Below are 15,916 nucleotides of genomic sequence, written 5' to 3' on the forward strand. Positions count from 1 at the left end.
AGTCAAAGTTAGTAGACTCAGTTATAAGGCTGAATTGCTATACGTCTTTAATAATTTGGATTTTTCTGTGTTTTGTTGTTTTGCCTGTTCAAGTTATTTAGATTGAGTGTTTAAAATACTATGACATGTTTTACAGAGGAAAAACCTAGATACAGTAACAGGATTTTTCCCTAGTTTAACAGCAGTTGTATTTCAAGACTTGCTATCACTTTAATAAAAATATAGGAATTAGCAGGCAAAACTCAAGAATATTTGAAAATTACAACTATATCAGAAAACCTAGGACATTCACTCAATCTTAGACTTCTAAAATTAAGGAAAAACAAAAATAGCTTCTAAAAAATATTTTTTTAAACTCAGCATAAAAGGCAGTATATACTATTAAGAACAGGTAGGCTTATCAATGAATTTTTTCTCCTAAATCATTTTAATTGTTCAGATATTGCTAAAAACTTTTTTAATTAAAATGGGCTCTTCCCCTCCAAAGCTTCATGTTATGCCAACCACATCTCTTACAAGTTTTTTAGTCATTCTTTTCTGACCTGAAATTCAACAGTGTTTGCTTTTACTTTTTTTTTTTTTTCCAGTTTCCTAAGACTTGGAAAAATGTTTGAGAGAGGTAGATTTTCTAGGCCTTTATCTACACATCCAGAATTGAAAACAAATCTCTCTCCTTGTACCCCCTCACATACACAGCCACATGGTCCTCTAGGCTGGACTGCATGATGGGTTCCAAGAAACAGTAATTGTAGCACTTTTTCATTTAAGTAGTGTAACAGATCCACAACAGAAAAGATACAAATTTGGAAATGCTGATATGCTTAAGTAATAGAAGTTGTGGGGTGGGCAGGAGTTGATAGGGCACTGTCACTGTCATATTTCAGAAGACTTGTTCATTATCAGTGACTTACATAGGCACTTGCATATTTGTGAATATAAAAATATACAAAGTAAGTAATTCTTTTCACATCAATGTACAACTGATGTATACAAATAACACAAATTACTGCCAAATACTTTAAAGTCAGACCATGCGTGGTTAATATAAAACTGAGATTTAACAACAGGATATTTAATAGAGGGAAACACTGGTCTGAAATCTCTGGGACCTGATTTATTTGGATTTAATGCTAATCTAGAAAAAGCTTAATCCCAAAAGAGCAGAATGGGGAGAAAAAAGAAGAAAAAAATACATTATCCTACATAATTCCAACTCAATGCATTAGATCAGTTGTTATTCATTAAAATACTTAACTGAAAAGAGTCAAACTCTGAGGCAAGCTGGCAATATGGCTGCGATTATTTCTTGGACTATCACCTACCACATGTCCATGTCTGTGGCCCACTGGTGTACTTCCCAGGATTCCTAACTTCAACGGTGTGATTGAAGAATGCATAATAAATAAAACTTTTTGAGAGTAATTCTGGAGTCTGGAGGCTTCCTATGTTTATGTTCTTGGATATGCAATCTTCCACAGTATAATCAGAGTATCAACTCAATTAGGAATAAGTGAAATAAACGTAATCAGGGTTCAAGGTTTTAGGAAATGGAATACACTACAATACAACAAAGACTAGGTAGCGCTCATACCAAAATTGAGTAAGGGAGAATGATTCTTAAAATACTATTCCTAATTTGAGAACACAAAAGTAACTCACCTGAATAATATGGGGAAGGCAAGCGCTATCTGACAGCAGTCTTTTCACTCTGGGTAAAGGCCGAATGATGGCATTATCTTGATCCCTAGAAAATATTTTCTAAGGTCAACATTTAATATATTTATTAAAATTTGTACGTGCAGAGCATATGACATTCTACTAGGCATGAAGCATGTTACCTTACTTTTTTGTTAATGAAGACTAAGCTCTCATACAGCTGGGAACATGATTAGGTATTTTGGTTTAAATCTATTTGGCTGCTTAATATGACTTCATTTCCTTCCATAAGATTTCCTTGAAAAACAGTACCCTAGAAGAGCCAAAGACTCTTATTTATTATTTAATTGATTAAACTTGGTGTTGCCCAACACATTGTCAGAGGATATTTCCCCCCAAAGGGCATATCAAACTTTGTCGCATAAATTTAACTACTCTCAGTATTTTCCCTGTATAGCTTTAATTTTAATGCTACATTCCTTCTAAATACCGTGTGCTTTTAAGTCCAATCTGAATTTTAAAGAGAATTGGAACCACAAAAGCCTCAAATGTTATAAAACTGCTAGTTTCTCAGTAACTTCCATCACAAAAGGTCTCTAGTAAGAGTAATACACAAAATGTACATATATAAATATTTTATAAAGATTGAAAGGTTCCCTGCAATAGTTATATAACATATTTTCACCTTCACTGGTCAAGTGGGACAAGTTATGGGGCAAGATGTGGGCTTGGAATCAACTTTTTTACCAGGAGCTAACCTGACTGATGAGCTGGTGGCACTCACTACAGTGTACAGTCTGCAGTATATTTATTCAACTGTTACTGTTGCTAGAGTGCAGCGAGTAAGCCTGGATTTGGTAACATTATTTGAAGTCTCCCAGAGAAAGTCATTTTTTAGCTACTTTATCAATATAATTTGCAAATTATTTCTTTATAGGTTTCAAAAGCTCCAAAACTCAAAGCAGCATTTCCTCAAGGTCACAAATGGATATCTTTGCTCTAAATCACCAGGGTAATCCCCATGTTGTTACTGAGGAAGCAGCCATATAAATGGAAACAGCAAGGTATTTTGGAGTCCCTGTTAACCATGGAAATGTGCAATTACATTTTACCTGCTTGGAAAATATCCACACATTGTGATCAACATGTTCAATATAAGGGTAGCAAGGTCAGTTTCATTTAGTACAGCCTGTCCACTGGCTAACAGACACCACTTAAGCTGAGGTATTCCCTGAAGTGGTCGCCATCCATCCATGCCTTGAGCCCAACATCTGGTTTTTGCATTTAACATTCCTTTGGTCCACAATTCTTGCATCTAAATCAATGGAAGGCACCATTACTACAAACATGAATGAAGCAAATGATGTTTGCTAAGGTTTTCTATTTTGTGGAAAACACATGAACTACGACAATAAACATACAAGTTCACTATCAAAAAACAACAAACTTTTGTTGACAAGTCTTCAAGAACCTGAAATAGGTTACTAATATAAGAAAATGACCATTTAGTTGGCCAACCTACAGAGCATCAAGAACACTGGAAAGAATGAAAACAGTAGGCAGAGTGTAAAATGACCAAGATATATACAAGTAGAGGGCTTGGTCTTCTATAAAACTTTGGCTAAATTCCAACTGAGCCTAAGATGTCAAGATCAAGTAACAGTAGCTGTTAAGATGGAAATTGCCCTTGAATTGCACAATTTTCAGTGAATTTCAGACTGCATAATAAAATTTTACCTACTTATTCCATATAGAAGCGTTGTAGTTTGAAAAGCCTTAATTATCTATATCTTATAACTATTAAGAAATCCATTGCTATTACTTTAAAACTTATTAAAAATCTAAGTGCTACCTCTGTAACAACAGCTTATAAACAAAAAGGTTTGAAGACATAACTGTGTGTATGTGTGCACCTATATGTATGTGTGGTTGTTTAGAACTGCAAGCCATCTAATTCTTCATATGGAAATTGAATGACAGAGCCCTTAGACCTGATGATAGTACTTGAAATCATAGTTTAAAAATACTCCACATCTCTATGTATGCTAAGCAGAAGGGCATAAGAAGAAGAAAGACCATCACAAAAAGTTTCTCTAAGACACAAACCTCATGAAATCCATATGGGCCACTCCTTTCTTTGTCTGCGTTGCCAAAGTACCATTCCTTTTCACTCTCTCTTTTCATATCTGGAGCAGCTTCGATTACATTGCTCTAAGTTTTAAAAATATACAGTTATTTTTCAAGGCAGAAATCTAAGGGGGCAGATATTATAAAAAGTAATACAGAACTAACTTTCCTGGGTTTACACTCCTTTGGAAAATCACCTAAATTTCAGGTGACCTTAATTTTAAGAACCAGTGTCTAACCAAGTAGTCCAAAAAAATCTATTTCCTTACTAATATGCATTTGAAATAAATAGCTTCCTAAATTCACTTGGCAATCTAAGCTAAATTCTAAGACATCTATATATCCTACTGTCACTAATAAATTCTGAGGACAGTAAAACTTGAGTAGCAAAGAATATTACAAATAACTTTATAAATAAACACAACATTAAACTTAAACCATAATGCTAAAAACACTAAAGTTTTTGAGGGAAAAAACTCACTCCAACTAACAGTTTCAATAAGCACCTGAGATCAAAGAGCTAAAATACTAAAAGGAAGGTTTTTTTTGCTTTTAAACATTTTCAATTTACTACCCTCACTACAGATAATTCTTACAATTTATATATCAATGTTTATGAAAACCTAAGATAAAATTTTTATGCAGTTAATATATTTTAGTAAAACAAGGTTTTAACTACCCTCATAACTACCAGTTTTTGGTTAGATTTATATAGAGAGGCATAGCTATGTGGTTAAGAGCACAGACATCTGGATTCTAACTCTGGTTCTGTTCCTTAACTGGTGGCTTTGGGTAATACACTTGGCTACTCTGTCCCACAGTTTTCTCATCTGTAAAATGGGAGGGCCACTGGGCAATTAAAAAAGTTAATATATCATGTACCAGAACAGTACCTAGTACAATGTCATGCTACACAAGCATTACAATTACTTTATTTATACCTGATAATAGAAAATGCCATATTCTGAATATTCAAATAGCACTTTTGTACATAATTCAGCCAAAAGCTAACATGGAACATCTCCTTGAACCAGGAGATTAAACAAAAACAAAACACCAAAAATAATCACCAGTGAGCTAGGTATAAATCTCTTCTAAAATTAGGTATCAAAAGAGGCCTTTCAGTAGAGATTTGCAGCTCTATCCTCTTATTGGCTGGTTTCTATGAGGCCCAGATTCCTAAAAGCAAAGTGTATTCTCAGTGGCTGTCAATGCTTTAAATTCTAATTCTATAACTGACAAATTCAGTCTAAATTTTAAATAAGTAATATTAGAGATATAGTTACTTTAAAAGACAAAAAAGGGACACATGAAAAATAAAACTGGATCAACACTATCCATTTTAGATTGTGCTTATGGTTACTTTAACTTTTTTTGGCCATATTCATGGCCACATATCTTGACATGTTTTCATGTCAATTTTTTTGATTCTTTTGGATCCTAAATTATACTCAGAGGCTGTTAAACTTGTGAAATCTAGATAAGCATACATACTTGCAGTGGCACTGTAGCTCGGCTTACATGGAGATGTGCAAGGGTAAGCAAGTCCACAAGGATTCTAATTCCATTTGAGTCCATGAGATCCTTAACATTTCTCTGGAAGACAAAAACTTTTACCTAAATGAAAATTTTTCTTTCCAATGCGTATTATTACCTAAAGGACTCTCAAAGAAGAAAACATACATACATTTATTTATTTATTGAAAACATTTAGAATCTCTTTGGAAAAACTGACATACAACTGATTATTACTTAGTGTTTTAGGACTTTGTGTTCAAGGAACATGAATTTAGATAAATGTGAAAAGTGCAAAACAAAGACATTGCCTAAAGAATTTTTACTTAAATATATTCTGAACAAAACAAAATAAAAATAAACAAGGCCTGAAAGGAGTTAACACCCACAATAAATTCTCTGGTTCTCAAATTATGCTGCCTTTTCCTAGGTTTTTATGTTAATAACCAGATTATTCTATAATCAGAAACAAAATCAGTTATATTAAAAACCTTTTAATGTTCCAATTCTTATAAACTTAAGATAAAAACTGGCAATTTCTTAGAAGTTTGGAAGAGATTATAATTTACATTTTCCTAAGATTTATTAATTATACTTCATTTTAAAACATATGCATTATTTTCTAAAAGTGAGAATAAAACTAAGTTAGAACATCAAAGATTTAAGATATAAAAGACTTGTTCAGATTTCACTGCAACACCATGTAATTGTGAATTAAGCTACATTTACAACTATGAATTTTTGTTAGAAACCAGTATGAACTGGGACGCCTGGGTAGCTCAGCAGTTGAGCGTCTACCTTTAGCTCAGGGCATGATCCCGGGTCAGGGGACTGAGTCCCAGATCAGGCTCCCTATGGAGAGCCTACTTCTCCCTCTGTCTATGTCTCTGCCACTCTCTCTGTGTCTCTTGTGAATAAATAAAATCTTAAAAAACAACAACAACAACAACAAACCAGTATGAACCTACTATAATGTCCTTTAAAAAAAAAAAAAGATTTATTTATTTTAGGAATGCCTGGGTCAGTCATTTTAAGTGTCTGCCTTTGGCTCACGTCATGATCTCAAGGTCTTGGGATCCAGTCCTGTGTCGGGCTCTGCACTGAGTAGGGAGTCTGCTTGTCCCTCTCCATCTGCCCCTACCCCCTACCACTTGTACGTTCTCTCTCAAATAAATAAAATAAAATCTTTTTTAAAAAAATGGATTTTTTTCTTAAAAAGAAAAGCTAATATTTGAGAAAGCGCACAAGTGAGAGAGGCAAAGGAGAGGGAGAGAGAATGCCAAGCAGATCCCATGCTGAGTGCACAGCCTGATGTGGAGCTTGTTCTCACCACCCTAAGATCATGCATAACCTGACTTGAAACTAAGAGTCAGATGTTTAACTGAGCCACCCAAGAGCTCTGAGCCTATCAAAATGTCTTAAAAAGGAGAATATGAAGAGCTAAAGTGACTCTCTAGTTTATCTTGAAATTACTTATCATCAAAATGTATGCTGAAAAAAAAAAAAATGTATGCTGAATAAATTAAAAACTTTCCATTTTATGTCAAACATTTATTTTACTTAAAGTCCAATCCTAAAGAGTCCTTAAAGTAAAATCAGCTATTGGTTTCATCCCTCATTATTCTTCCTTTAGAATATTATTATTATTAATTTATTCAGTATCTGTAACAGTAGGACAGAATGTACAGAGACTATCTGGCAAAAAATTTTCACTCCAGAGGTTGACAGCACACAGAGATTTCTGATCTAAAAGGAGAAGATAAGAAAAGAATCATGTCTGGATAATTAACTCAAGCTGTAATAATTTTTTTGTTATATACTCATGTGATTTATTTGGAAATAGCTGCCTGCTTAAGCAAAAATACTGTACCTTATTAAGGATCAACTTGTTAAGGAAGAGGATCAACCGATCTCGTTCAAGTTTATCTGTGCACTATTGAAAAAAATGAGAATTTAGTCAGAAGTGAACAAAAATACAAATTAAGATATTATCATTGATGGACAAAATCAACGCCACCAATAAGAAATAATGTCACCTTTTAAACAGCAAGAACATGAGAGAAAACAGTCAATTATTATAATTCTTCAATGTCCTGCATTCTCTGCAATTTTATATAACTTGTCTAATTTCCCTCGAAAAGCATATATATTAAAAGTCAACAACAGATTACTTTAGTATATAGCTTTAAGTACATAAAAATTGAAACCAATAAAAGAATTGCCCCAAATGACACTTCTCAATTAATATTCTAAAGAATTATTAATGTTTCATACAAATAACATCATGCAGAACACAAGAAGGAAACTTATATTTGTCTAAAAAATACAAAGGCTATGCTATAAGTACTCTGGTTCACTGGAATAACAGTAAATTAAAATTCAATAGTACAATCTGGCCTAACAGTAATTAATAAGGATTTTCATCTGGTTATGTTATTTCCTAAGGCATGTTTTATAACCTTATCTAGCATCAGTTTTCTAATCTATAAAGCATGACTAACAGTTAAGATAATTATAACAAGCACTGATGGCCATTTAAACATTGGTGAATGGTTCTAAGGCAGTTCACTGACATTCAAATTGTTAAATTTAAGAGGAATAATATAAGCACAAGTGAAAGAACAAAGTATATACACTGCAACAAATAGGTTACACTCAAATTTGAGCTGCACAATAGATGAATGGGTCAATATGTTCTTTCCCCCAGGCAAGCTCAAGTGTTAAAGGACAAACTTCCTAAAATGTGCTAACTCAAGGTTCTCTTTTTTTGGGGTATCACTGTAGTTCTAAAGTTTTATTATCTTCACAATTTTAAATTTAATATGCTAGCATGATTTAAGATTTTTCTAAAGTGGAAACCAAATGTACATACAAAATAGTCACTACTTCTTTTACACACCTGTCCAGCTCATCCATACTTAAAGACTGGTAAATAGGTCGCTAAAGTCATTCAAAAGCAGCAACTGAAAAAAATAAACTGACATGGACAAATACTAACCCAGCAGTCATTTTCCTACTCATCTAACTTAGAATTAATCAAGTATAAGGTAAACTACAAAAAAACTCATGCAGAACGTTACAGTAACAATGTAATCAAACAGAATTTATATTCATTTTTGAAAATTTAACAAGTATGCCAAATGCACTATCTAATAGTTTCCTTAAATGATATTCTTACCCTCTCTAACATTCCAATGATATATCTCGTATCTGTAAAAGGTCCTATTTCTTCATGACATCTGCCATAAACAATAGCAAGGGCTTGTAAACATAAACACTTCATGTTTACTTTTGGGGTGAGCAGGAAACGATGATAGAGCTCATTGAAAAATTCATATCTAGATTTTAAAAAAAAGTTCACAACAGAATTAGCCATGAAACTAACAGTGAAAACAAATATAACAAGATATGAAAAATAGCTTACGATCTCTTAATTGATCCACTTTCTTCATTCTCATCTTCCTCCAATAGTAATCTCAGGTAATAGTCTCCTATTTTGATTTCCTCTGCCAGGCACTCATATTTAACCTTTGTTAGTAAATGCACATTAGAGTATTTTAGTTTACAAGAAGGTTTTGGCAGTTTCCACATAATCACTTCTTAAATTCTGTTTAGAGCTTTTTTCTTTCTTGGTAAGACCATCTTTAGTAGAAAAAAATTAATCATTTCTTAAAATATCTAGCAATTCATTATTATTAATATAACTTACTATTTTATTTTAGTTAAATGTTAAAGAGTTGAAATTACATACCAATTGTATGAATGTAAATCTTGCTGATAACTTTCACAGGACTATATTGTACTAATAAGGGTGAAGGGAAAGAAGGCTCAAACACTGTTAAGAGAATCTGTTTCACTCCCTTCTCACAACCAACTATGGAGTAAGTTGATCCTGCACATACACAGTTTGTGCAATTCACACAAGCTACCTCAGGATTTCCCTCATCTCCCAACACATGAACTGCACTTTATGGTGTATTTTTATTTATTCATTCTCTGCATGTCAAATTACCCCAGAATACAAAGGAGGTGATAGATGAAGGAGTGGTCCATGATGATCAGGGGATATGGTAACACCATGACCTTTTGACCTGTACTCAGGCTACTTGTCTAAAGTAAAGATTTGCAAGCAATTGTAAAAAGGAATTTCCTACTGGCCAAATTATTAAAATTCATTTTCCAAAGCCTAAAAAAACTAATTTCTAAAAATATGAACTATATAAAATCAAATATATATGTGTGTGTGTGTGTGTGTGTGTGTGTATCCATTTCACTTTATAAACTGAGCATTCAATTCATTCAACTTTTATTAAACAGATACTATGTGTGCTATGCACTGTTCTAGTCAAGGATACAGCAATAAACAAACGTAAAAATTACTGTCCTTATAGGAATAGCAGATAAAAAAGTAAAACATACATGGTAGCTAGGTGGTAGGTAAGTGCCATGGAATGAAATAAAGCAGGGAAAAGGGAGAGGGAGAGAGAGAATGTAGGGAGTTGTATGTATATACAAAGAGGGCTGTGTTTTTAAAGATTTATTTATTCATTTTTAGAGAGAGAGAATATAGCGGTAGGAGGAGGTGGAGAGGGAGAGCAAGAGAGATAATCTCAAGCAGGCTCCCTGCTCAGTGCGGAGCCTGATGCAGGTCTCAATCTCACAACTCAGAGATTATGACCTCAACTGAAATCAAGAGTCAGATGCTTAACTAATTGAGCCAACCTGATACCCCTGAGGGCTCCATATTTAAACAGTGGCCAGGGAGGGCCTATCCAGATGATAATATTCAGTTAAAAACCTGAAGGAAGAAACAAGTTCTGAGACTAATCTAGGGGAGAAGAATATTCTAGCAAGTAGAGAAAGACCTTAGGTCAAGAACCTGAATTTGGTGTTTCCAGGGAAGTCAGTGTTGCTGGAGCAAGAGTAAAAGGGTGAGTAGTAAAACATGAGATTAAAGAAAGAATGCTTAGGGCTAGGGGGTACACCAACCTTGTAAGCCATCTGAAGAACCCAAGAACCCAGGCTTTTTCAAAATGAAATGGGAAGTGATAGAAGCACAAAAGGGCTCTGAGCACAGAAATAACACGATCTACTTTAACAAGATCATAATGCTATGTTGGTAACAGATTAAAGGGAGACGAGTGGGTAGCAGAGATATTGCTACAGCCCCACAGAGAGAAGATGGTCCGGTTCTGGATAAATTTTGAAAGTGTACTGAATAGGATTTGTTGACAAACTTGATTTGGGATATAAGAGAAAAGAGGACTTCAAGGGTTTTGACTAAAAAATAAGGAGAAGCCATTATCTAAGATCAGAAAAGACTGCAAGAAAAGCAGGTTTGGGAGAAGAACAAGGGCACAGTTTTAGAGCTCTAGTTGCTTATTGGGTATCCAATTATAAGATAACAGTATGAGGTCTCGGAAAGAAAATCTGAGATAAAAATCTGGAAGTCACCAGCAAACAAAAAATAGTCATGAGGCAATGAATATAAATGAGAAGTCCAAGATCCTTTGGGCCAGTTTAGCAGTTGAGAAAAAAAGAAAAATGAAGCAAAGGAGGAGTGCACAGTGAAGGAGGAGAAAAATCCAGGAGAACATAGACTCCCAAAATCAAAGCAAAGGAAGTTTTTTGAAGAGGAGGGAATGAGCACAAGCAAATCGTTGTATTCTGCAAATGCAGTTGGATTAAAGATCAAAGCCTACAGGGTCAGGAGTATGCTTAAATTAAAAACTGTTATGAGAGCTTACAGCACACACACACACACACACACACACACACACACACACACGGTTATCTACTGCCAACATTTTTTTTAAGCAACATGTTTCTTTTTTTTTAACCAGCATGTTTCCTGATCTTATTTTGTTGTTCTTCACATCAATATTTTACTAGAAAAGCAAAATATGATCACATTCAGAATCAAACTACCACAAAAAAAAAAAAATTAAACAAGGTGTAAGTACAAGGAAAAAGGTAGAACTAGCTGTATTTCAATGGAGGAAAAAAACCCTAAGGAAGAAAAACTAAGCGAAGAACAGATCTAGAAAGCATGGGATCAAATTCATTAAAACTCCTATACGATCTCAGATACAAAACCCAGTTACTTAACATAATGCATTTTTAATTTTTGTCTCAGATAAATGCTAAGGTTTTCTAATATTTCTAATATTTCCTCCACAAAATTAAGAAGGAAAGGTAAAAATGTTATATAACCACAAATCTTTTAAAAACACTCCACAAATAATATGTACTTTCAAAAAGAAAAAACTAATATTACAAAAAGCAAACTTTACCTCAAATTCATGATGGTTCCAGGAGATCACATTAGCACTACCAAGCTCTCTATCAATATTAAATGCTCTCATTTCAGATTCAAGACTATCTCTCAGTTCTTCTCGTGTTTTGAAATTCCAAATTAGGTTTGACTTGGCATGATCCTGACCAAACCTATAGGTATAATTAGAAAATAGTAGAAAGGAGTAAACATTAAAAAAAAATCTATAAATATACCTTATACATTTTTAAATAAGAAAACACTGGAATAAACTTCAGCAAGTGTAAATAAAATCTCTGTAAATTTAGTAGAATGTACAATTCTATAAGGTAGAATCTTAGTGATAGATAAGAGTTGTACACTATAAAATTCTTTAACCTTTTCTGTATGTTTGAAAGTTTTCAAAATAAAATGCTAAGGGAAAAAAAATGAACCCAAACCACAAAACAAATCTGTGTGGATTTCAAAACAAGGAACTGATACTTCAATTTCAATATTTACTGCTAGTATAAATTCCAGTCAGAGAATAATTACTATTAGATATTAAATTTCAGGTTGGGGATAAGAATTTCTGAACTATGCACCTGGATGTAAAGTGTGTAGGATGAGCAACATTGTAGATTAGAATGTTACAAACTACCTAAGAATACAGCTATACTGCCGTGTTCTGATTGATATTTGTAAAACATCTTCCTTTTATTCCTGAATAATTTAACTACTGTAATAAATTTGGACACAGGTCTGAACTGGAGGTGGATGGGCACAATATCCTTTCATTTTCATTCTGCAACACTCCTACAAAGTCTAATGTCAAAGTTCCAAGAAAGTTCTAGGGGAGACAACATAATCCTAAGGAAGAAAATCAGTATTTTTAAGGCTATACTATATACTATATTTATACTATACAATTTAAAAGTACTGTGGGAAGTTTCCAAAACACTTGTTTTCCTTTATAAGTTACGGTATAATTAATATGTCAGCTTCCAGAATAAGCACTGTAAATTATCCCCCAAAATTTAGCAAATCCTCAAAATGTTTCAAAGTCTTCTTATGTGCATATGTCTGTGTGTGTTTGTGGTGGAGAACGGTGGGCAGGGGCAGTAGATGGAGAAGAGGTAAACAGATCAGAAAGGCTGGAAAAGTCTATTAGGCCAGCTAAGCTTGATACCCATTTCCCACAAGTCTCCTTATGTTTTCATCATTTATCTCTTTAAAGTAATCAGCTGAAAGCCTTAATAAAAAATTAAAAGTAACTTTAGCTCCTCAGACTACCAATACTGTACTATAAAAGATATTAATATTATGGAAACATTGTTAATCATACCAATCTTAACAGTTACAGTTCTTGACCTTGGTAGTGTAAAAATACCCATTGCATAAAGCGTTAGTTTCAGACAAGAAAAACCTATTATGATTGCTCTAATGGCAATGCCAAATTTAACTTGTTGGAAAAGAGGCTTTATGTTTACCTATAATAGAAGAGATCCCAATTTGCTTCTATTTTTATTCTTTGTCTTCTCTTTCGAAGAACTACTGGCTTTTGATTTATATTCTGGAAAAAACAATAAGACTTCATAGTGCTCAATCTGGGGCTATCAAATAGGCTCAGTCAGAAAATCATCACTTTATCAGTGATACAAAACGTTTTCTCTATCAAATTTTGGCAGAAACAAATTAATGAAGCAAAATCTATAAAGTGTGAATATAAAATTATATCACAATGTAATAAATAGGCACTAGCAGATATTTCTACAGTGTTGTTGAAGCATTTTCCATGTAGCCTACAGTTATTGTTTTAACACCAAATTTTGTTACAGTTTATAATGACGACTGATAAAATTTATAACGATCAAAAACAGTGACTTGTTTTAAACATTTACATTACATGCAGTTAATACACAACTCATGGGACAACAAATGCAAAATATTATAGGCTATTAAACTGCTACCAAAGCCATAAGGATCAAGTATAAATTGAAACAGCTAATGGATAAGAAATATGAATCTACAATCAGACACATGTGAGGTGAGATTTGAATTTAATTTATTAAACAAAGAATCTCAAAGACAACTCCACATGCCAGGCACTTGAATGCATTTCACACATGTAGCAGGGACTTAAACTCACCATATTGTTTCTGTCCTGAATTTAATTGTAAAAAGGAAAAAATGAAAAAGTTTTAAATAAAAATAAAAGAGTGAGTCTGTATGTGTTACGCTGCATCTATCATACGAATTCCACAAGGATGTCACCAATATAAATCATCTTCACTTTAAGACAGAGATCCACCTGCTTCTCTAAGTCTATGACTCAAATTTTAGGCAGTCATAAACCTATTTGAGAATTCAAAGAAAGCTATGGCCCCTATTCTAGAGAAAGACATATACACAAGGCTTATAACTATAACTAACTGGAGGTGAAGAGTTCAAAGATTTCTGGAAGTCTATATACATGGGCTGGCAATGAGGAATCTCTGCTCCAGGTCAAACCTGTAGATATGGCAAAGCATTAAAATTCTGATCCTCAATGTGACAGAACCAAAAAGTAGAAAGTAATAGAGAGTAAAGCACAGAAGTCTATAACTTAATTAAAGAAGTGACAAATTATATAAAATAAAGCACAATAAATAGAAAGAATAAAGGCTGAGTAGTAAATTTTAAAAAGTAAATACTGTTTGAAACATGAAACCTATTGGTTACATAAGGAGAGTTTTAATGATAAAACTTTCTCTAAAACTTCTAATTAAGAAGCACTTTCTTCAATTTCTCCGGCCCTCAGGACAAAAAGCTAGGAGTCTAGACTAGTGAAAATGTAAATGCTACACCAAAAAGGACAACCAGTTCTCCATAAACAGAGTTCACACTTAGGCTAAAACCCCTAACTAGTTAAATTCCTCAACTAAAATAACAAAATAAGTAAAAAGCAATTTTATACATTAGTCGAAGGTTATTATTAATCAAACACAGAACATTAGCTACAAATGAAATTGACTTAAAAACATTCTGATTAAAATATTTTGATTATATAAGAAATGCAGTTCCTTTCAAGGCTAGCCAGTTAATCTTGATAATGGTTAGTTTTCAGACTAGCTAAAGCACATGATCATTCCATATTTGGGTGTTAATATTTCTACAAATAAAATAGTCCCAAAGATTATTCACTGTTTCTTAAAGAAATTAATGTTAAAAATAGTAGTACAGCAAAAATAATCTCTTTATTACCTAAAGAGTTTCTTGACCAGCGTATCTTTTGGCATCATTACCTGCTCAATGTTTTAGATAACACCCACATATATGAAACAGACCAATAAGACATTATTGCTATTAAAAAGCATTATTTTCCTCTGAATTATTTTCTTTAAACAGCATATATTATCCACATTTATAGCTAAAATAGCTTTGTGTTCAAACTTATGCTGGATAAATGTTACATATGAAATTGGAATCCAAAAACTTACTTCAGTTAGATAATTATATCCAACAGCTTGAAAACTATTATTTTAGAAATGGGCTTAATTACTTGAAGTCAGCGGCTCATACTTTTAATAACTGAAAATCAGATCATATCTGTAGATTTTTGATTACTCGAATGTTTCAGGAATATTATAATGAACAGACATGTATATAGTGCTGCTATATTATTATTATTTTTTAAGAGAGAGCGTGCGTGAGTGATCGAGCAGGGAGTGGGGGAGAAGGAGAGAGAGAATCTTAAGCAGGCTCCATACTCAGCACAGAGCCTAATGCAGGGCTTGATCTCACTACCCAGAGATGATGACTTAAGCTGAAATCAAGAACTGGAGGCTTAACCGACTGAGCCACCCAGCCATCCCTATTATTTCCTTGCTTTTACATAAAAGCAGCCCTCCAGAATAGAGAAGGGAAGTACTGTTATTTTGATTTTATGAAAGAGGAAATAACACTCTGAAAACTTGTAACTTGTCTTAAACAATAAAACTAGTCTCAGATATAGGTCAAACAGTTCAGGGCAGCCCCAGTGGCGCGGCGGTTTAGCGCCGCCTGCAGCCCGGGGTGTGATCCTGGGGACCCAGGATCGAGTCTCACATCGGGCTCTCTGTATGACGCCTGCTTCTCCCTCTGCCTGTGTCTCTGCCTCTCTCTCTCTGTCTCTATGAATAAATAAATAAAATCTTAAAAAAAAAGTTCAAAGTGCAATATCTCTTCACTATCCTAGCCATTTAGAAAGCATATCTAGTGATTCTTTATATTGCACATATTACTCATACAGTTCAGCATAAACTCCTTATGCTCAAATTCTACAGAACTGAATTTTGGTCTCAATTTCAGATACCACATGACTATAATTCTTCTGTGGCACCTGAT

General features: G+C 33.6%; 1 protein-coding gene across 7 annotated transcripts in view; it reads right to left on the reverse strand.

The window, feature by feature from the left end:
• Positions 1-15,916, reverse strand: part of DNAJC13 (DnaJ heat shock protein family (Hsp40) member C13) — a 117,015-nt gene that overhangs the window by 42,543 nt on the left and 58,556 nt on the right. For 6 of the 7 annotated variants that reach the window (XR_013361259.1, XM_077865164.1, XM_077865165.1 and 3 more), the window contains 10 exons: positions 13,701-13,715; positions 13,042-13,124; positions 11,592-11,745; positions 8,723-8,826; positions 8,477-8,636; positions 7,169-7,231; positions 5,278-5,379; positions 3,763-3,867; positions 2,769-2,971; positions 1,660-1,744 (listed from right to left, as the gene is read on the reverse strand). Coding sequence is in view for 6 of the 7 variants with exons in the window: in XM_077865164.1 (XP_077721290.1) it covers positions 1,660-1,744; positions 2,769-2,971; positions 3,763-3,867; positions 5,278-5,379; positions 7,169-7,231; positions 8,477-8,636; positions 8,723-8,826; positions 11,592-11,745; positions 13,042-13,124; positions 13,701-13,715 (1,074 nt within the window). In the remaining variant the exon portion in view is untranslated. The remainder of the gene's footprint in view (positions 1-1,659; positions 1,745-2,768; positions 2,972-3,762; positions 3,868-5,277; positions 5,380-7,168; positions 7,232-8,476; positions 8,637-8,722; positions 8,827-11,591; positions 11,746-13,041; positions 13,125-13,700; positions 13,716-15,916) is intronic. The other variant, XM_077865167.1, reaches the window with a different exon arrangement.

This window comes from Canis aureus, chromosome 22 (genome assembly GCF_053574225.1).
Source record: "Canis aureus isolate CA01 chromosome 22, VMU_Caureus_v.1.0, whole genome shotgun sequence".
Lineage (NCBI taxonomy): Eukaryota > Metazoa > Chordata > Mammalia > Carnivora > Canidae > Canis > Canis aureus.